Below are 22039 nucleotides of genomic sequence, written 5' to 3'. Positions count from 1 at the left end.
AGTTTATATACTTCTGCAGATATACATTTCTATTTCTATACTTTATACTTATTTATATTTTAACACAAAAATTTTCCGTAAGTACAAGAAGAATGTTTTTCTTATTAATTTCGGTAATTACCATCTCCATTGTAAGTCATTCCTGCGCCATGTGGACACAAAGCGTCAAATTCGCTGGTACCCGGGAGTGGACAGGGTTGACACGTGCTTCCCCAGCCCATAGGTTGTCCTAGTATTACAGTACAACAGCAGCAACTTGATTTTGTTACTGCTGTCGATGTAGGATTCGAGCATTGTCCGTCTCTGTACTGGGAATAGCATAGGTCTCTCCTCGTATCTGATATTAATTAGAATATTTCCATGTAAATTAGCTGAAACCTTTTTTAATTAAAAAATAGAAAATAAATCAAGACTAACCTAAACAAGATCTTCCATCTGGTCCCAGATTCAATCCAGAATAACACTCACATCGGAAGCTACCAGGAGTATTGGTGCAGCGACCATTTTGGCACGGTCCACTCAAGCATTCGTCGATGTCTAGTCAACGATAAAATCTTTACTTTTCCAATATCAGAGTTGGAAAAAATTTCATTTACGAAGAAATAGGAATACACACCGATGCAGTGACTCTGGTCCGGTCCAATTCGGAAGCCAGAATCGCAGACACATTTGAAGGATCCCTCCATATTCACGCATTTTCCATTCTCACACATTCCACTTGTTGAACACTCATCCATGTCTACGCAGAACGTATTATCTCGAGAGGCTGTAAATCCAGATTGACAAATACAATGATACGATCCTGGTGTGTTTTCACATCGACCGTTTAAACAAATTCTTGGATTGTCGGCACATTCGTTGATATCTGCAAATGTACGATTGATTGGTTAATTAAATCTAAGAAAATCATGAATTATTAATTCCATATAGGAAAGGGAAAATAAACTGTGTTTACCGATGCAAGTATTTTTTGTAGGAGATAAAGTGTAACCATCGTTGCACTTGCATTTGAAAGATCCGTTCATGTTGATGCAATGCCCATTATTGCACATTCCGGTGTCCTGACATTCATCGTGATCTATAGAAAAAGAAGTCAAACAAAAATTCATTCAATACGAGATAATTGGTTTTCTGGAGACATCTGATTTTGATTAACTTTAAGCGTATTTGTTCGATATCAAGATGTTAAGGCCATCGAAATATGTGTTTCTGATGATATTCCACAAATTTACATAAATTTTATAAAGTATCAGCTATCTATAGACACAGACGATACTATCTTTTTAATCTATTTTTTATTTATAATTTTCCTCTCTTTTTCTTATTTTTTTTTTCTTCGAATTTCTTACCCGTGCAATATCTGCCTTCACCAGAAACGACGAATCCCGGCGGGCACTCACACGTGAAGCTTCCTTCGTAATTCTGACAAGTACCACCTTGGCAATATCCCAACAGACACTCGTCAACGTCCTCGCATCTGCCAGCCTTCTTCGTGAATCCAGGATAACAGGCGCACTCGTATCCGTCCTTTGTGTCTATACACTTCCCGTTTCCGCAAATGTCCGGTCTCAGCGCGCACTCGTTTATCGCGATGATCGGCTGCAGTTGTTGCAAGCAAAGCCTGTTGTAATCGTCTATAATTGAGTAATAACACGGATCCCGTTACTCGCCATTACTATCAGCATTATCTGCGCTTTCTGGGTGACTTTATTTTCGTTCGTTCCACTTGAACGTTCATTATTTGTCGTAAGCCTGCTATTTTCGTATCGTTTAGCATTTTTGCCGTTCTACATACCACTTCCGTGATTCGGACAGATGTAGCACTCGTCACCCCAGCCACGTCCCATGTTCTTGCCGCAGCAACAATCCTTCTTGCTCAGCCTCATTGAAAGCCGATTCTTGCATTGCCCGTTTCTGTTCACGGACGTGTAACACAGACCTTGTCTTCCATCTATGATTTTGTCAATGGCGATATCGTTATTGGCGAATCATTTTTGTCGATAATTTTGTTCAATACATACGGTCATTCACAAAAGTTTTCGTATTTTTATGAAAGGTATAGATATATAAAAATAGCCTGGTTATAGAGCGTACGAAGATATTCATGATTGATTCTCATCGATTAATTTTCTATGATGATTTTCATGAATGCACAAGTAAGTCGTTTGTAATTCGTTTGCAATCACTTATAGTTCTCACCGATACAGAATCTTCGGTCTTGGCTCTGGATAAATCCTGGATTACAAAGGCAATAATAGCCACCGTTCGTGTTTATGCATCGTCCATCTGCGCAGATTCCTTCTTCTTGACATTCGTCTCTATCTTTGCAAGAGTTGGTCTCGGGATCTCTGGCCTGACCATCGGGACACTCGCAGGTAAATGAACCCGGTGTGTTCACGCACTTGCCACCCTCGCATAAGCCTGGTATCGCCTCACATTCATTGATATCTAATCAATGATGATATAAAATTAAACCTCAACGAATCTTAAATTTACAGACACCACAAGTTGAAATTTTATATATATATAATCAAGTACTATCTTCGAATTGTTCGAAACGAAAAATTATCACAAGAACAATTCGATAACTTTAATTCTAAATAAATTTCATTAATATCATAATTGTAATCATTCGACTCATTTGTGTCAATTACATGTTAATATATTAGATTGTTCCAAAAGTTCCTTTCGTTTTATAAAGAAATAATAGATGCACGACATTGTTTTATATTATTTATTGAATTACGTATGATCCATTTTGTTCTGTTGCTACAAAATTTGTTCCATTACTACAAAATGGATCATACGTAATTCAATAAAATAATATAATACAAAAAATGTTGTGCATCTATTATTTCCTTATAAAACGAAAGAAACTTTCAGAATAACAGAATACAAAAATGAAGCATACGTATAAGTATAACCGAAAAAAGCGAAATACTCGTTATAACATAGAATTCTTCGTATTTATTTATCATTCTTTCTTCGTGTTTATGAAAATATAAAACTCCATAAATTGTCAAAATTGCAATCCAGTAATCACTCACCAACACACTGGCCTTGGTTAGTCTTCAAGTGACCCAGCTCGCAGTCGAGTCGGGCGGGACACCTTTCGCAAGGGTGACCCCAGCCCTTGCCCACGGTGGCGCAGCACAACTGTCGCGTGCAAACGACACCCTGCAGATTTGCCAAACACTGTCCATTTTTCACTTTCGTATAACACGGTCCAGTTCTAAAGGGAAAGGAAGATTAACGAAATCACTGCTCTCGAACCAATCGAAATATGAGGGCCTTAAATAGTCGCATACCTATAATCTGTTTCACATCGTCTACCGGTATAACCGTAGATACATGCACAACGATCTGGACCAATACATCTTCCTTGGTTCAAGCATGGCTCTCGACAAATTGCTATTTTAAATAGACGATAAAATCACGAATTGTGTCTAGCATAAATTATTGTAAGGAATTAGGCGAAACGATAAATTTCGATGACTCACGTTCGTTACAAAATTCGCCCTGATATCCATTACGACATTGACATTTGCCATCCACGCAGTTGCCATTTATACAATGCACCCTGCATCTTCCAGATTCACCCCTATCTAACGCGTTGCCAGTTTCGTGTGTAGTAACTACGAGAGTAGACACATGGATTATTTTTAGAAAATTACAATATAAGTAGCTTTCGTTCACTTTTAATAAATACAATTTAAATATTGCAGCTGCCTATTTGTCGCTGTAAACATTTTAGTTTTTCTAAAATTCCAAAGAAATATTCTCTCACCTTTGGTTTGACTGCTGCTGCAAGACGAAGATACTGTGCCACCATCGCACAAGCAAATATTCGGCCTGATGCATCTGCCCAGTGGGCCGCATCGTCTAACGCATATAGCTAAAAAGATATCGATATTTTTCTTTCCATGCTCCATATTTCATAAATCAAGAGATATTGTTTCATTAGTAAATTTCAGATTTTCAAACACAAATTATTTAAGAGAAATTATATAATATTTTACATTGCCATAATACGAAAGAAATCTTTATCGAAAGAGGAAAGTCACATATTTCATTACAAGACACGAAGCCATTTGAAATTTGAACTCGAGATCGGTATCGCGACCGCATTCGCGCGCAACCATGCTATATAGAAGCATTGTGGAGACAATGCGATCAACAGGAAGCGTGTAACAGGCCATTAAAGTAATTTCGTTGGAGAAGTCGATCGGTCGTGTCGCATGAACACTCATTTGCTGGTTGCGCAATGGATGCAATTATTCGTCGCGAATGCGCGCCTCTCGATGATCGCGATGCTCCTTTCAGCTTGGCGGTTTCGATAATGAACGCTAAAATTGAATGTACTCGAGCTCGTGAGATCACGTCCAATTACGGGACGTAGAGATTCGATTATGATCGAGCCTCGATTCCAGATACGAGCTACGGTCTCCGTACTTACGAATTACGCAGAGGCCGGTCTCAGGCTTCTTTGACCAACCGGGGCAACAGTAATTCTTGTATCTTGACCTGCACACGTTCGGCCTGGAAAATTAAACGAGCATAAGTGTAATGGGTGGTGAAAGCTGGCTGGTAATAGCTACTCTGGGAAGATTCTTTTCTCTTCGTTACTCTCAGTTGATATCATTGAATTGTAGGCGATTACAACGGTTTGAATTAGATGTGATTTAAATTACATAATTTTAGATTATTATATCTTAACTCTATATTTCGTATTTCACATGTTCATTTCCACCGATGGTGTTTATCACAGAAAACACAGAATACGCAAACGGAGTTGAAATACTTAAAAATTAAGTAACTCGTTACATTATTAAATAGCAGATAATTTGTTAGCGTATTAAAATTATTAAATAATTTAAATTGTCATCGGTAACTTAATTATCCAATCAAGGATTAACTCGTAGATACTATGGTAGATATTTTATTATATAAACGATCATAGTGATTTTGTGATACGCTAAGAGTGACGTTGCATGATTTATTTAGTAGTCTTATATTTTCGGTAGCAAGATCGAACACTCGTGTACATTGCATCACTGACAATATAAATCTGCCTAAGTATACACCGTCATCACTATGCAATTGTAACGATGTTGCATCGCTTGCCTGTAGATGAATGTTTATCAATTCTCATTCAGAAACAAAATTTATCCAAAGCTCTAATAAACAAGCGAGAGACAAAGCGAAATTAAGGGGGGTATTATCCCGCTTTCCACCTTTGAACCCGTAAAATAGCTGCAGAATCGTCGACTAATCATTAACCCTCGACACGTTCGAATAATCAATCTCACGGCTGCCAATAAACGGACTTCGAACCTCTTTGAACCCCCTCCTCTTGGTTCTTTACGTCTGAGCTCAAGATGATCTCATGGATCGAAGCTGTCGTCACGATTGAATAAAACCGCGAACCAGCTAGCCTATGGAAATATGGAAAAAGGACAAAAAAAGGGGGTCGTGTTTACAGGCGTGTAAATACGCCGACGCGAAGTGAGCCGCGGCGCCGAGGCGCGTAAGTGGAAGTACTCAAAGGCCGCCTATAGCAGCTGACGTTAATTACAGGCGGCTCGATGTGAATGGCCGCCTTGTTCCGAGGTGGCACACCGCGTTCTCTTCCCATTTTTTTCTTTTCCGTGACGTCGCTTGCAAGCCGAACGCGTGCCACGACAACGTGTTCACCGGAGTTTGTTCCTTCGTCAGCGAGCTCGTGCGTTTCCTGCAAAAATTCCGTTTCCGCCTTCTGATAGCGTCACGCGACCCCGTTTCGACGCTTTATCGCCGGAATCGTGGATATCAAGGCGAAATTTTCGTTTTTTCAATGGACCCGTGAAACCGTTTTAGATACCTACTTCGTATAAAAGTAACGAAATGAAAGCGAAGAATAATTTTTGTACGATTTTAGCGGCGAGAAAATGGAGGATATTTCAGGTTGTTTGATATTTCCCTATTATATGAATATATTACATCATCTACATTATTATAACAATCGTTCGAGTGATTCTGTGCGTGAGCACGCGCAGCTTTTATGTACTTCGCATGGAAATAATGGAAGCTGGGATAATTTTTATCCGTTTGTAGCGGGAAAAAAAGAAGATAATTTTGGAGATTGTTTTGTTATATATACTACTGTGCATAATTGTTCCGATAATTTTCGAAAGCCTCCGGAATCCTTTTAGAAACTTCTTATGAAAGTAATGAAAATGAGGAATCAATTATGTATGATTTGAATAGTGAAAGAGGAATAGTAATTCTTTGAAGGCGTTTTCATACAAAATGTTGCACGTTCCTGCTCTCTTGAATTTGCCATAAAAGAGTGATCATTTGAGATCTAATAATAACATTGACTATGTATCTAACATTAACAACTTATCAAGAATTTAAAATAACAGATTTGAAAAATTCACGAAATCCGCAGAAAAACTAGGATCATTTATCTCAGTCAGTAATTCGTTAAGGAAGGGTATCATTAGGGGCAGCTGTTAAATATTACACTTCACAGGTAATTGTACGCGACGATCGACACGCTTGATTCGCGAGATAATGAAGAGATTTCGGAAGGGGTCGCTGATCTGCATACAGATTGGCTGAAACATTCTCACGACAGTAATTTTCACATCCATCGCGTAATTCTCAACGAACCAACGAGTTCTGGTAAACTGTAATTTTCCAATTAAATCACGCGATAAAAATTAATCATTGTCGGTCTCGCGATAACCACACCTTTCGTGATTTTCTCTTTTCACGATACTCAGGATCCAGTTACCTGGATGATTTATCGTTTCGATATTCGTTTAACTATAAATTTCGTTGATGAGAAAAGGATAAAGCAAGAAGTCTCTCCCTGGGTAGTTTTATAATGATTTTGTGCTATATTTGGTTAAATGTAGTTTATATCAACTGACATAAATATATCAATTATTATTAATAATTTATGAAATAACATTCAAATTATAAGATACGAATATTATGTATTACACGTGTATTGCAATTTTATCTTGTAGAGAATTTCTAAATTAATCAAATCAACGGCCATAAAATTTTAGTAAATTTTCCTATAATCTTTAAATGGAAACAGCTGAAAGCGTAGACCTTCGATCAATCGCTTCGAAAATACCGATCATTTCGTCGAGGCACAAGTGCATTCAATCATTCCAATCAACGAAACAAAGAGAGCACAGAAATAAAACCAGGAGGAAAAATGTTGCGCCCGTTGCAACGTAACCTCCAACGTTGTCCATGGCATCGCTTTAATTCGCAAAATGGTTGGCGGTAACGAAGCGCGCGCGTTCGCGTGCTCGCGCAATAATCCAATAAACTAACTGCACAAACCCTGATGCGTGTCTAAACAGCTTCAGCGGTGGGTGTGGGCTTAAAAGTTCAATTGGAAAGTGCGCTTAATGGATCTGAAACGGCCGCTGGAATGACTCTCCAGATGATGGATTATAGTCCATTAAAATTAAAGCGATCAAAACGCGACTGCGTTGCGTTTAAGGTCGTGCTTCGTTCACACACATACACGCGTCCTAAGATAGAAGAAATAAAAATGGATATAGGAGGCTGGAGTAAAAACGCGTGGACGGAGAATTAGGTAGGGCAAACATCGAGCATTATTTACGATCTCTTAAAACTACATCGAGAGATTAAAGGAGCCTATTGAGGCCAGTCTGTATTACGAAACCAACGGGGATAATATCAACGGGTTATGATAGAAATTTATCGTGCCGCTTATTATCCTCTGCCACTGATAATTACGAAGGGGATTAAGGAGTTCCTTCGACGAAGAATCGGTGACCGCTTGTTAATTGCCGCAATTGACACTTCTTTCGATAAAAGATATGGCAATTTAGCGAGAGAATGTTGCAATACAAGTTATGGAAATGCTTATATTACGCTTAGAACTCGGCGAGGAGTTTGAAAAATTTGCAAAGATTTTTAATGGCCATTAACATTAATATTACGCAAATGAAATTGCAGGCAGTTATTTCATAAACAGCGATAGAATCATATTTACAGCGATACTTGCTCAGCGCTAGAACTACCAAAGCTGGATTTCAAAATTTTCATTTTCTAATTACCAATATACATATAGATAATCGATAAGTGTGATCATCATTCATCCGCCCAATTTTCTACGTTCGTCATTATAAAAAGTGCTTCCATTTCTTTCGACTTGGCTTGTAAGAATATATAGAAACAATCCTTTTACCCTCGAGAAATATTAGCTACTATAGCTCTATAAGCACTTAAAAACCTCAAATTCTTCGAATTTAAAAAGGACAACGAGGGATGACCGGCTTTTCTGACAGACCGTGAACGTCAGGACTTGGCCGAAAATAGGATAGGACCTATTTCACGCCTAATGGGATCATCACTTACATAATTATTCACGGTTAGGCTGGCTGGATTAGCTGGATCTTAAGTGGACCTTTACGTAACGCACGAGGGAGGAAGTGAAAGAGGAACCGTGGAGGGAGGAAAAGTGGCATCTCTTCGTTGCATACCGACACGTTTTAGTTAAAATCGCCGTCGACGAGAATTGTTCGCCAATTAAGATCGGTTCGGAGAATGGGGTCGGACGTAACTTGGATTCGGAGAAATCGCAATTCGGTCAGATAAAACCGTGATGGACCGATAGATATGATGTCAGTTCGAAAGTTGCTTCGCGATGAATAAAGCCAATACGGCGTGAGAATAACAGTCAACGACACTTGTTTCGTGAGAAGTTTCATTAATAATTACAAAGTCAGACGCGCCAATCTTACTGAATCGATGCGTGCGTGCAAAAGATGAATGAACTTAAACATAGTTGAGAGTTCATTAATGGTGACTAATATTAAATGATATTTTTCTTGTAATTTTTATACTAAAGAATCATTTTTATACTAAAGTATTAAACTTCTATAAGATAAAATGAATATTGGTATAGATAGATTCACTGGGAAGCTCTTGAATAAAAAATGAAATATCCTTGAATACTTGATAATCAGATATTGATACAAAATACACACGTGTACACTTGGTTTTCCATTAATTCAAGAATAATTCCAAAAGATACAATAGACATTATTACGAGAAGATATTCACTGGGAAAATTCTCAATAAAAAAAGAGATATCCTAGCAATTGATAATTAATCTCTTGGGGAATACTAATACGTACGTATGCATAGGTTTATTTAATTCTTGTTTAATTCAAGGACTATCCCGAATGTTACAATAGGCATCACTATGAATAGATTATTCAATGGGAAATTCCTCAAGTAAAAAGAAGATGTCTTAAAAGATATCTTTATACTGACATACACGTACATACATAAATATATGTGCGTTCATTTAGTGTTTCTTTAATTCAAAGATACGGATCCAAAGAATACAATGAATCTTATTATAAAAAGATATTTACCAGAAAAATCCCTAATAGGAGAAAGAAATAATAATAAATACTCTAGTAATTAATCAGATATGATTTTTGGCTTTAATAAATGCATTCGTCCGTCTTAACTCTAAGAGATTAAAGCTAAAAGCATGTAAATAGTACGATATCTGGGAATGCGTGATCTCACACAAAAGTTCGGATCACTTTCGTGTTACATCTTTTCGTGTGTAAACATCTTTTTTTAGAAGGCTTACATAATACTACACGATATCGAGTATTTCAAAATAACATTCATTCACAGATTTCAATTACCATCCATTTTTGCAAATGGATAAATGTCTAACGAACTTTTTATATTCAAGATACTTATTTAGTGCGACAAGAGTAATCGGTAGTTATATTCTCTGAGGATTGTACAGGAAATGATGTTAAAGAGATGAAGTAATGAATCTGTCACTGAGGAAGGTTGTCCACGTAGTGGGCAGAGAGGCGATAAGAAAGTGAGCCACCCGTTGAATCGTTTTCTTCTTGCTTTAGCTAATTTCATTTCCAAACACACGCACACATTCCTTCGTTTTTCTCCAAATAATTCAAACAACTTTTGTCAAACAGAACTATCATAACGTCCCACTTTGAAGATCGTTAAAAATTTGTTCACGAATTTCTATTTATAGAAAGAATAATATTTTTATCTGTTTTCCACTCGTTCGACATTCTTTCCTGTTAATTAATTACTGCAGCAACAAAAACTAGCGTTTGTATCAGCGCTATCGATAAAGCGTCTGTTACATGAAAAAACCAGAGCACAGTGAAACATGGCCTCTTGAAACACTCGAATGTTTCTATACGTCCTTAAAATCAGTCAGCATTCATCTTTTGATCGCCGTAACAAATACCTCAGACTGGTCTCAAATGTTATCAATACGATCATGACAATCACGTCCCATTAAAGTGTTAATGAAATTGCAAAATGTCCTTTATAACGCACGCAACAAACACATTACAGCGTTTTATGGTAAGTGTTCAAAGTTCAAATATTTTCATCAGCCATTCTATCGTACAAAAGTATAAGAAACAAAACATAATCTGTGTTTCACAAAACATAAATGTGTTCAAATTTAACGTGGTTCATTATTCGTACCCGAATTCGCGATGTCCAATTCCAATTACGAATGTCATACACTCACAAGCAACCCATTAACTGTCGAGCATTGTCTTCGAATCCATTGAACGCAGATTAAAAGAGGCGGCATTCGGGTCAACCTTTAACCTACTGGGTACGAGTGTCGTGTATAGTCGACAATCACCAAATGCATAGCCACGACCGATCATCGACTAAAGTTAATAATAGATATACGCAATCGTTCTTGTTCGCGGCCGTTAAGTGACACTACACTGCGGATGAGTGCCATACCAAAGAGGTTAAACAGTTTGTCGAAACGTTACGTGTAACTCGGCCTGCTTTATTAATTCGCTCTAGAACATTGTTATCATCGCGTTTGAAGAACAACCGATAAATAACAAAGTTCATCGATTGTAGGGCACGAGTTATCTATCTAGCTTGACTGATTACGGATGCTTCCAACTAGGCAGCCTCTTCTGTATTCTCATCGTGATTTTTCTACGAGGCTAGAATCATAGTTGCTATTTTCAAATACAATAGAACTTTGATAATCTAGTCGTGACATACATTGTTCCGACAATGGCATTGTTCTTATAATCTCGTAACTTCGTTTTCATATGCAAATGCGTCATTTATTTTGTGCTATATACTTATTTATAATTTATTATTATTATCTATTCCCATTAATTCGTGTTCTAATAATTGATTGTTCCATTAATTGGTGCCCTGATAATCGAGGTTCTAGTGTAGTAGTGCTGCTACTCATATTTACACAGAAATTTACAATTCTCATATGTGTTGTGATTAATATGACAATATAAAATATATAACTAAACATGTACCACGTATCACATCGTATCGAAAAACAATTCATTCTATTGTTTTCTAAAAGAGGATAGATTATTAGGAATTCGTACGTTTCGACGAAGAATCGATCGATAAACAGGTAAAACGAGAATCAAAATCGAAAGTATATTGAATGTTATCCTATCGGCGATTCCTGTTTCTTCTTACGCCTTAATCGAGTGCTCGAGAAATGTTTCATACGAGGAATGATAATTGATGTGACGGTATTAATCGCGCAGTTGAACGTCAATGGTTAGGTGGAGTCACGTGAAACATGCTTCTAATTGGCCGTGACAAGATACCGGCTAATACGTGTTTATTAATGAAAAAGTTGCTCGAGCGTGACGCTCTGCCGCCTAAGCTAACCGATTCGCTCGATTTTCGGTGGCCTTCCCTCTCAGGGTCGATCATCGTGCGATCAACGCTGATAGACGCGAATTTGCCCGACAAATTCAGTCGAATAATTCGACGTGGAGGATGTTTTATGACCGATCATTAGGTCTGTGTTTCTTGCCTTGCCTTATCTGTGGGTAGTAATCACGTGAATATCACAGACAAAGAACATGATAAGCAATTTTAAAATTCAATAATTAATTCCATGATACTATAAACCTTCTTTCGATCGATTATGAGATTAAATACGTATTTCGTATATTTAAACCGTTTCGTTTCCTTCCTATAAAATTTCATCCATTTATCGTTCTGAATAATTTTGAATCGTAACATTTTTAAGATACATATACCATATATTTGTCTAAATTTCTCTGTTTATGTAATCGATATAAGAACAGAACGAATTTGCAATCCAATATTTATCATAGATCTGTAAGTCGTTTTTCAGAAAGTTCTTCGATTATCTTAAATAACGTTGATACTTATTTCCGTAAGGAATTAAATGGTCGGGAAATTCAAACGGTGACAATTAGAGGAACTTTTTCGCGGCTGTGAATGGCAACAACCTCGTCCGTAAAACCACCGATTGAATTGACGTTATCGCCTCGGCTAATGTCCCGTATTAAGTGAAATCACGAGACTCGCTGGTTATTCCGATTTTACTTATTTCTCGCATTCGAGATCCACCGGCTGCGGCGCCGCGGCAAAGATCCTGTGCGGTGCCACTATCGCGTGCAATGAGCTGCCAAGAATCTTTTACCGTAACAAACTAGTTCCTCTGCTGCCAGCTATACGATACCCTCGCTAATGTCCAATACTTTTCCGCAGGGGCCTGGCTAATACCGTCAGTTGGAAGCTTTTGTATAATAAACCGTCACAGGCTCTCTCTTTCTCTCTCTCTCTCTCTCTTTCTTTTTCTCTATCTATTTGCGCCAGCATTCCGATCACCGATCAATACCTTCGTTTTTTCGTGCCTCTCGTTTCTTCTAGATAGAATCGTGTATCGAGGAATCAGGAAGACGTTCCATTTTTCAAGAACGTGCAAGAATCGCGGTTGACGGCTGTTCTTCTTGCTTCTTTGTGGAAGCAAAATAAGATTGGTTAACACTAGAAGTATCGAATCTGTCAAAACGATTGAGATGTTTCTCTGTTTTCTTGCTTGATGAAAATACGTATGTGATTTTGTCAAAGTCAATCTTGAATTTTATTTACGTAAAAATATGATCATCAGATGATAGGAAACTTAAATGCAACTTAAAATGTACGAGTATATGATGTAGAAAATGCCTACAAATGTGAAAAGTACTTGCTATATTATTTAGACGTAACAAACCTTTACTTAGATTCCATTTCTTCGCGTCATGTCTATAAAGATATTTCTAATAAAAATTATACACGTTGGTATCGTATCGAAATATATCAACCGGGCATCTTTCACAAGCAAGTTGCCTCTTTCATCAAAAACATTCAGTTTACTTCGTCACTAATGGTTTCAAAATATTTTACATAACACGTACAATGTGGACATAAAAGTTTTCTGAGGTAAGCGTTCGAGCACTTTCATGAGCCAATGTATATCAAGCGATTTTGCGAAATCGCAGATTTTGTCAGATCCAGAATCTCGTTCTGGGCATAGCGACGCGTCGCGACGAACCGCCTGCGATAACTCTTCTAATTGGGTTATCTACGCATTACATTACGCATTCGCAGTTTAATCCCCATTTTTCCTCTCCGTTTTTTCCCTCGCCTCTTGCTCGCACTATCAGAAGGCAAGGTTTCATGCGTTCGCGCGATTTCCCGCGTTCCGCGTCAATTCCAAGCGAATCCAAACGGATGATGGACCATTATTATCCATCCATTAGGCCTAATTGACCATAGAGTGTTTCAAGCCGGAAACGCTTTTCACGGATCCGCCTGAGAATACGTCTTGCACCGAGTTTCGTCACGCGGCGATTTAACTTCAGCTTCTCGCTGAACACGACCTTCGAGTAGACAAGCTTAATTCGTCGTGTGTAATTAGTCAGGCTTTTCACCGGTTAATCCAGGAAACCTGGTCGATCCGCTACGTCGCGATCGTTATTCCGTATTTTATAATCGTGGGTCGCGTGAAGTCGTTTAGAAATGAAAGTGACTTCGAGTTAACCCTGGAACTTACAGCTAAAAGTAAATTTTATGCCCTGATCGTTTATGTTTGATACAGCATTTGTCGTCGTTCTAATAGACTGGCTGATTCGCTTTAACTTTCTATTCGAAAATTGAAAGCACGAAATCAGAAGTGACAAATTTTCTCGACGTATAATCGGATTTGAGGTGTAAATTGGTTTATATTAATTTCAATTTCGTATCTTTTATTTAATTGCTTTGTCAAGTATTTTGTTTTTTCTTTTTTAATCATTTTTATCGTAAATAGGTTTCTATTACAGTTAAGTTTCAGTTGATGTAATATTTCCTTTCGATTTTTACCATAAATTTTAGATTGCGAATCTTCATCGTTGCTAGAGTCAAATTTTTGTTTAACTGTTGTGCTTGAAGCAATTAATTCCAAGGACAATAGCGGTGTCACAAGTGTTTAGTTGCACAATTGCATGTTTGCCACATTATATTTTGAGATTGCATCAAGATCGAGCGTTTATAATTGATAACGAGCCGCAATGGTCTTTTATCGTTTGCTAGGTTTCTTTCAATCGGTCTCTTTGGCACCAACTGAGTGATCTTTGCACTTTCCTTGATCTCGGGGTGAAGTTTCTAATTTAGCAAAATCATTACGAATCATTTTCGCGATATTGTTATTATGCAAATTTACGAAATATATTTATTGGCGAAAAATTTATTATATGATGCTTAAGACGAATGTGGAGGAACTACATTTTTTTTTTCACAGAGGAATGTTTAAAATGTTTCTATATCGTGTCCTCGATGCGAATAAAAAGAAACAGGGGAAACGTGATAAACATTATGCTGGCCCGAAGACGCGCGATATTACGTAATTCGAATGAAAAAAGAAACTAGAACGTACAGTTCCTTGCCGAAGCTATTTCATTATGTTCCTGGTCCACGGCAAGTAAAAATAGAAACGAGCTGAAGAAGAGTCTTATCACTGGCATTGTCATCTTTGGAACTCGGGGACGTGTCAAACGTCTATCACTTGCCGCCTGAGAATTCGGTCATGAACCCTCCTTATTACTTCGATAATTACGATACTTTTGACTGCAATTCCCAATTACATTTTCATCTACAATTTTATTGGATTCATCCAGAAGATAAAATGAATCTACGTAAATATTGTCTATCGCATGGTCACATCTGCGCGAAAAAATTTCGTGAATCTGAATAAAACGAATTAACAGTTTCAACAAGAATTCTCTTCCCTCCGCTCTAGAACAAACCAATAAATAAAAAAAGGAGCCAACAAACCATAAAAATATTTCTCGATTATCTACCCCAAAATTTCAAGATACACGCGGCATATCCTTAGTGATCACACCTCAGACACTTCACGAAAATTACTGTGCCCCGCGATTGTGATCGATCGTTCGCGAGCGCGATATCTCGGATCGCGATGCCCGCAGATTGGCCGGTTCGCGTTTCATGGTTTTAGGGATGCTCTATAACTGGATACTCACCCGACAGGCGGCACCGATTGCAAAGTGTTATCCAGATCTTGGGTCGGGCTGGTGGTGTATCGTTGTCCCGTGCTCGACACATCTCGAGGAACGATCAGCAGTAACCAGGTAGCAAGGATCAACGCCACGTTCGGCATTTTGGCGGGTGGCGTCATCGATTCTCACGTCTCGTCGAAACGAGAAAACTGTTCAACGATCCGTCTTGCGTGTTATTCGTATGCTCGTCTCATGATCAATCGACGATCACACGCGGAAATGAAGTCTCTCTCCTCTGTCTGTCTATCTGTCTGTCTGTCTGTCTGTCTATCTGTCTGTTTGTCTCTCTCCCTCTCTCCCTCTCTCTCTCTCCCTCTCTCTCTCTCTCTCTCTCTCTCACTGGAGGGCTCGAACGATTTCAACGCTGGCTCGCGATCGACACCACGATCGGTTCCACGATCATGGTTCCCGATCGACTGGATGCTGGGTAATCTGACGCGCTTGGAATTCTGTAATAGACGCGTCTCCGTTCCAGAGGGGAGATTTTCTGATTCGATTCGTCGGGAATCTTTGGGGTAGAAAACAAGTCTCCTGCGCGCAATTTTCTTTCAGATTCTTCCTGAAAATCTGTGGAATTTATTATGGGATATCAATAACATCGAAAGTTTAGAAAATTAATGCAAGTGAATTCTAGCTCGTCTTAGTTTTCGACGATTGTATTTGACAAGTTTAATGCCGCGGTTACTTAACCATTAAGCAAAGTTTAGAAGCGAAGGAATTATTGTTGGAAGTCGCTTGCATTGTGAAAATATATCGCTTTATCGTTTTTCAAAATTAGGTAATTTCCCATCTATTTGAAGTTAATACATCGAACGAATTTTCGTATTTTTCTTTTCAAAGATATAGACACCTTCCCGGAAGAATTGGATAGTGCGAATAGTCCTGCCAAAAATGAGGGAATAAAATTAGTTTGCAACGATATTTCCGGAAGAATCATAACGATATCCAGATTAACGGGGAGAAGGAAACTAGTCACACTCGTGGAAATTATGTTTCGTTTTCGATCTCGCGAGAACAGCGAAAACCTCACCACGTAAACCAAGCGAGGAGACAATGTGCGATAATTGTCGCGATTCCGCGCTGACTATGACGCCTTTCCGGAAGCACCAAATTAGTACGATGAGATAGATGGAACTATCTTTTGATATAAATATTCACAATAGCTGTTCCTTCGTGAAAACGGAGCTGGAACTACGAAATTCATTTTCAGGTCATTCAATATTCTAGAAACGAACGCAACTAAACATAATTTAACTCATTTGGGATGAATTTTTCATTCAGAGAAATAGCAATATGACGACACAGACGATATAATTCATCCAAATCTGACAAAAATAGGTTAACCGTAATTTTTCAAATTGTATAAACTGTCCACTGTCTAATTCTAGCAATCTAACAATAATCTCTAAAAATTACTTCCATACGTATTGTATGTATGAGTCTAGAAAGGTTTAAAGCGGAAAAAGTTAAACTATTTGTCCTACAATTTTTGCTAACAAAAATGAATCCCGCTAGCAAATTATTTATCCATACTGATTATTTTTCATTCCAATAACCGTTTGAACTTTTCAAGCTATGCGTTTCTTAGGAAACCAATCTCTTATGCATTAGACGTACATTAGAAAGATTATACTTTAGAATGTCGTACAATTTATCATCTTTATACCTATCTTTAAAAGGAAACTACAGAATTTCCAGCTGGAATTCCACGCTTACAGCGTCCATTTATTAATCGAGATCTCGTTCTAGCCAGGAAGGACCCTATTCCTGGTGGAAAAAAGGGAAACAGGCGATTCGAGTCGACGCCACGTTCCTCGGAAATTCGCCGTAGCGAGATACACACTCCCGCTTTCACTCGTTATCATAACGTAAAAGCGGACCGAGCAGAGGCTATCATTAAAGTTCCATAAAGCCTGGTATGCTCGTGCAAAACTCGCATAAAAAGAGATCAGTCTGGTTCGCACGTTCTATTATGTCGAGAACGGGGCAAGCGGATTGATAAATGCGTCTATTAATCGTTTACTTGCCCGAGGAAAACGGAATAACAAGTCAATATCGGTAACCTTTTTTTTCGACGAATTCTCTAGCAATTAGTCACTATATTTATGGAATAAACGAAACGAACGATTCACTTTGTGTTGTGGATCTTTAGTGATTGATCGTTGTGTTTGCACGAGCTAAGAAGATGGTCTATTTTACAAGTTTTCAGTGAAAAATTAGTTGCATGAAGTTAAGAGTACAAGCTTAAATAAACGAAATAAACTATCTATCCTGTGATTCGTTTTCTTCTTTGGTTAATCACCGTGTTTGCATAAGGTAAGAAAGAGCTTCCAATCGATATTTAATGAATTAGCTAACAGTAATGGAACAATTATTTTCTGTGAAAAATTTCACCGAAGATCAACTTCTCCATAGAAGACTATCAGAATATCAAAGAACATCCTCACGAACCTCTCGGCGGAGTTAACACGCTTAAATTAACATGCTTAATGGCTTCAGACTTAGCAGCTTCAAAGTATCTTACGTTCTCAACTACTAATCCAAAAGATAATGATAAACTGGATCGTGTACGAAACGAGCAATGTCACGAAATGGATGCAAGAAACTTCCAACAACAATAAACGTACCTTCCTAACAACTTTATTACTCTCGAAATTAGTCTCAACTTCGCGCCATACCTGTCAACGAAATCATCAACATTACTCCACCACGAGCAACCGATCCTCCAACAAATTCACTCTCAGGCTTCGAGCTTAGTCTCAACCATCTGCTTCGTATAATTCCTCGGATAATATCCAATCACCAATACTCCAGCATTCGCCCCGACAATTTTAAGCTCACCCCCCTAAGAATTTCCTTAATCGAGTTCGAGTGCCAGACTGATCGGGTGAAAGAAAGACAGTTATCGTTGGCCAATTACACGAATTTATACGTATTCTTCGATAGATATAAATTTGTTAACAAAGAATAAGAGAAATAGTAAGAAAAAGAAGTTGGATTGCACTTCACGTTGATGTTGAACGTCGTTTCCGCGAATGGGAAGCCGAAGAGGAGCAACGAAGGAAAGGAGCCCCGAAAAGATGCGGCGACGGGACTCGACGCGAGACTGGAGCAGCAGATTGTGAACGAGCCGTACCGAGAGAGGGCTCATCCGGAGAGAAGAGGCTCTCTTCCCTCGTCTTCTCGTCTCTCGTTCCCTCCACGAGCGTCCTTTCCCTCCTCGCCCTGCTCGCGGCCACGTCCAGCTGACGGCCGGGAGAAAACACCAAGAAGAGAACCACCGATAGTCCCACCCCGTCTTTTTCTTTCTCGTCCCTGTCAACACGTTCACGAATGTGTGCTACACCATGACACGCGTGAAGCGACTCCGAATATACTGGGAAATGTTTGAGAAATGCGTGTACATCGAGATCTGAGATGTAAATATGTGTATTATATTAGAACATCTACTACTCATTGCATTTATTCGAAAATTCTATATCAAATTATATTTCACTTAATATTTTATGTTATAAGACAGAGGTTTGGGAAAGTATTGAAACACCATATAGATGGTATACTTAAGGTCAGCTATGTGTTTACTTATACCTATGATTGCAAAGAAAAAACGCCGCACTTCATAATTTTTAAAAATTCGAATTTACACGGTCGTTAAATTATAGGATATAATAATATATAGAATGTATAATAATATGTAATATATATTATAATATATAGGAATATATAATAATAATATAGAATGAATAGAAATTGAATACGTTCAAAAAGGTCGTGCAATTTAATCGAAATCCGATGTTTCAATTCATACGCATTAGGCAAAACAACGTAGGTAAGTTATCTTCAGAATACGACGATTATTCGTATCTTCCTTTCGCCATTGCTTTCTATTTTCTACTAGAGAAGATTACGTAGAGACGGGGCGATTTTTATTTTGGGCTCGGATGGAATGACGAACTTACATGGATATCGTGTGTCAATTGGATTTTGTGTGGGATAGAGAGAGGGAAAATTTGAAGGAAGGTTCGAGAACAGGGTAGGAAGATCTTCAGAAGTTAAACGTTTCTTTGACTGTCTTTTTTTTGAGGCAACGTGTGACAGTGTTTCATAATTGGATTCTTAGGGGGACCGAAGGAAGTAAAATTGTAGAAGGCAAGCTATAGGTGCCGCTAAGAAGATCTTAAAACACGAAGTTCAGATCTTCCTTTCGTTTTAATACTTTTGCGAAAGTAGTATAATTAGATTTCTTAGGGAAATGAAGAAAGAAGAAGTTAGGAGAATCTTCGAACTGGAGAAAATTTCGTAGATATTTGAGCTATATGTAGTGAACAATGTTTTCGAAGAAATATTTTAAAATTAAATTTCTGGAGGAAATAAAAATAGGAAGATTAGATGTAGATGAAGTTTTAGAATAGTAGAAAGTTTTACAAGTTTTGAAGTTTTCTTCGTTTTATTTTTAAACGAAGATTTTATTTTCTAATTTTATCGATACAGATAAAATCTCATTTTAAAGATATAATGAGCATTAATGAAGATTATGGATATTGAAGGTTCGAAACGTTCTAATTAATAGAACTTTCGCAACAAAGTGTAGACGTTATCAGGCAAAGCTCGAGCTACGATTGAGAAATACCAACGACATTGGCCTCTGCGTTCTGAACTAATAAGCGTGTTAAGAAGCCATCACTTCCGGCCACTTCGATTAAAAACATCCATTGTTAGCTGACGAGTCATGTGCGATATTCGAACGAAGACAAAAAGAATAAAATAGGGCACGTCAAATAGCTATTTTTATTACAGGACAATTTATCGCTTGCGATGCAATGAAAAATCCAATACATAACTATCAATGTATTCTTTTATCAACTAATCTACAGCACACAAAAAAATCTAATCTTCCTGACATCATCGTTCTTACAGCCGTCCTTTTTATTGTCATTACGTAACCTCATTCGAATGGAATTATATGCGGGTGGCGATAATAACAATGAGATGCAGAACCACCGAGTTTCCTTGACATCGAGGTTAAAAGTTAACTTCACGCATGAAACATAACTTCCTTATTTTCGTCATTGCAACATTATTCTATTACGAACTTACGATTTTAAGCTACTTAAGACGTCAAATTCTCAATTTTAATCGTATTAAAAGAAAAGAAAAAAAGGAAAAAAGAATGTAATTGATTAAATTTTAATAAATATTAAACCCGATAAAATTTGTGGAAGCAAAAGCTAGAAGTATATACTTTCCGTTCAAAAGGTTTCACAAAGTTTTTGTTAAACGTGCGTTGTAAGATCTGACATAAAATTTTGTCTATTTCAATAGATAAGAAAGAGTTGTGGATTGACGCGCAACACAGTACCAATGGACAAATGTTACGACTTACGTATAATTCAGTACAAAGTGAAAATCGCGCAACTTTATGTTCCATCCTAAATTGTAAATGTGTAAAAAGTTGAAGGTAGTCTGCGCGTTCGTGAGGAAATGAATAGGCGAGAAATGGTACAGAGAGCTAACGGGGACGCGTAACACGCAGGGCGAGCCTTTGCGGCTTCTACCAGCGAGATATTCCCGATAACAACGGCTCGTAAAACGCGATTTTCCGATCGGCGGCCACGATTTTGAGTGACGACGGTGAAAATTGTCGACCGTCCCTAATGCGAATCGCGACTCTCCAGCCAGATCAACGATGATTAACGACGGCCGTGTTCATTCTCTTGCCTTTTCTTTTTCTTTTCTAACTAGCCAGTGGCCCGTTTAACAGCTATAAAACGAGAAACGAACGATCGTACGCACACGGGGAAGTTTTACTGATTGTAAGGCGGCTTCGTTTATCGCGAAAGCGTTAAACTAACGTCACCATACTCCGTTTTATGAGCGGAAACGTCCTAATAGCTTCGTGAAAAAGGAAATTGAAATTGCAATTCACTGACAAGAATACTTTTGATCCTGCTATACGCTCTTTGAATCGTTGTCGATAGTTCATTATGCTTGTAAATAAAATGGAAGAATTATTATTGATATCTGTGATTTCGTATTTCCACTTTGGAATTATCATATTTGTATCTTTGTGAGAATATCTTTCCAATTATATTAGAAGCCTTTTGTTTTTTTAATAGCAATCGATATATACGAAACAAATTCTTCGCAAGGTAGAATCAAGTTAGAATGACTACGATTTCTTTACGAGTTAAAGACACCACATGAGGAATTCTCGGACAAGGAAGGAATTCATGAAAGCTCTGGCGATGGTCGCGAATGACAAGTAGATTCTGAACTAAAAGTCACGATGACGTGGAATAATCCACGACTAAACTCTACCTCCTCTTCGTCCTTGCCGTATAGAAAGTATAAGTACACTTTCGAAAAATTCAATTGAATTCTATGAATTCTTCCTTGAGAAAATCGATTTCTATCTCTCAAATTTATCTTCAATGCTATTTCTATTAAATCACAGGCAATGGTTACACGCCAATATTTTTATTAAATCATAAATGTCGTTAATTATTCGCCAATATTGTTATTAGGTCGATCCACGTACAAACTAAAATTATCAAACTCGTGTTCATAAATCTCGATCTTATCTCATCAGAGCTGCGGTGTAAGCTATAGTACGCACGTGAGTTGGATAT

At 37.9% G+C, this 22039-nt stretch overlaps 1 protein-coding gene across 1 annotated transcript in view; it reads right to left on the bottom strand.

The window, feature by feature from the left end:
• The window catches only part of LOC126864350 (fibrillin-2-like), a 31536-nt gene extending 12446 nt beyond the window's left edge, over positions 1–19090 (bottom strand). The window contains exons 1-14 of the mRNA XM_050615620.1: positions 18089–19090; positions 15375–15977; positions 4457–4539; positions 3788–3895; positions 3501–3635; positions 3309–3411; positions 3048–3232; positions 2200–2448; positions 1796–1951; positions 1350–1634; positions 956–1078; positions 617–865; positions 418–537; positions 122–337 (exon numbers count right to left, since the gene is read on the bottom strand). Of these exons, the coding sequence (XP_050471577.1) occupies positions 122–337; positions 418–537; positions 617–865; positions 956–1078; positions 1350–1634; positions 1796–1951; positions 2200–2448; positions 3048–3232; positions 3309–3411; positions 3501–3635; positions 3788–3895; positions 4457–4539; positions 15375–15529 (2167 nt within the window). The 5' untranslated portion in view covers positions 15530–15977; positions 18089–19090. The remainder of the gene's footprint in view (positions 1–121; positions 338–417; positions 538–616; positions 866–955; positions 1079–1349; positions 1635–1795; positions 1952–2199; positions 2449–3047; positions 3233–3308; positions 3412–3500; positions 3636–3787; positions 3896–4456; positions 4540–15374; positions 15978–18088) is intronic.
• Between the last annotated feature and the right edge of the window lie 2949 nt (positions 19091–22039).

The sequence above is a fragment of the Bombus huntii genome, chromosome 3 (assembly GCF_024542735.1).
Source record: "Bombus huntii isolate Logan2020A chromosome 3, iyBomHunt1.1, whole genome shotgun sequence".
NCBI lineage: Eukaryota > Metazoa > Arthropoda > Insecta > Hymenoptera > Apidae > Bombus > Bombus huntii.
This window is presented reverse-complemented; position numbering and strand designations above follow the sequence as displayed.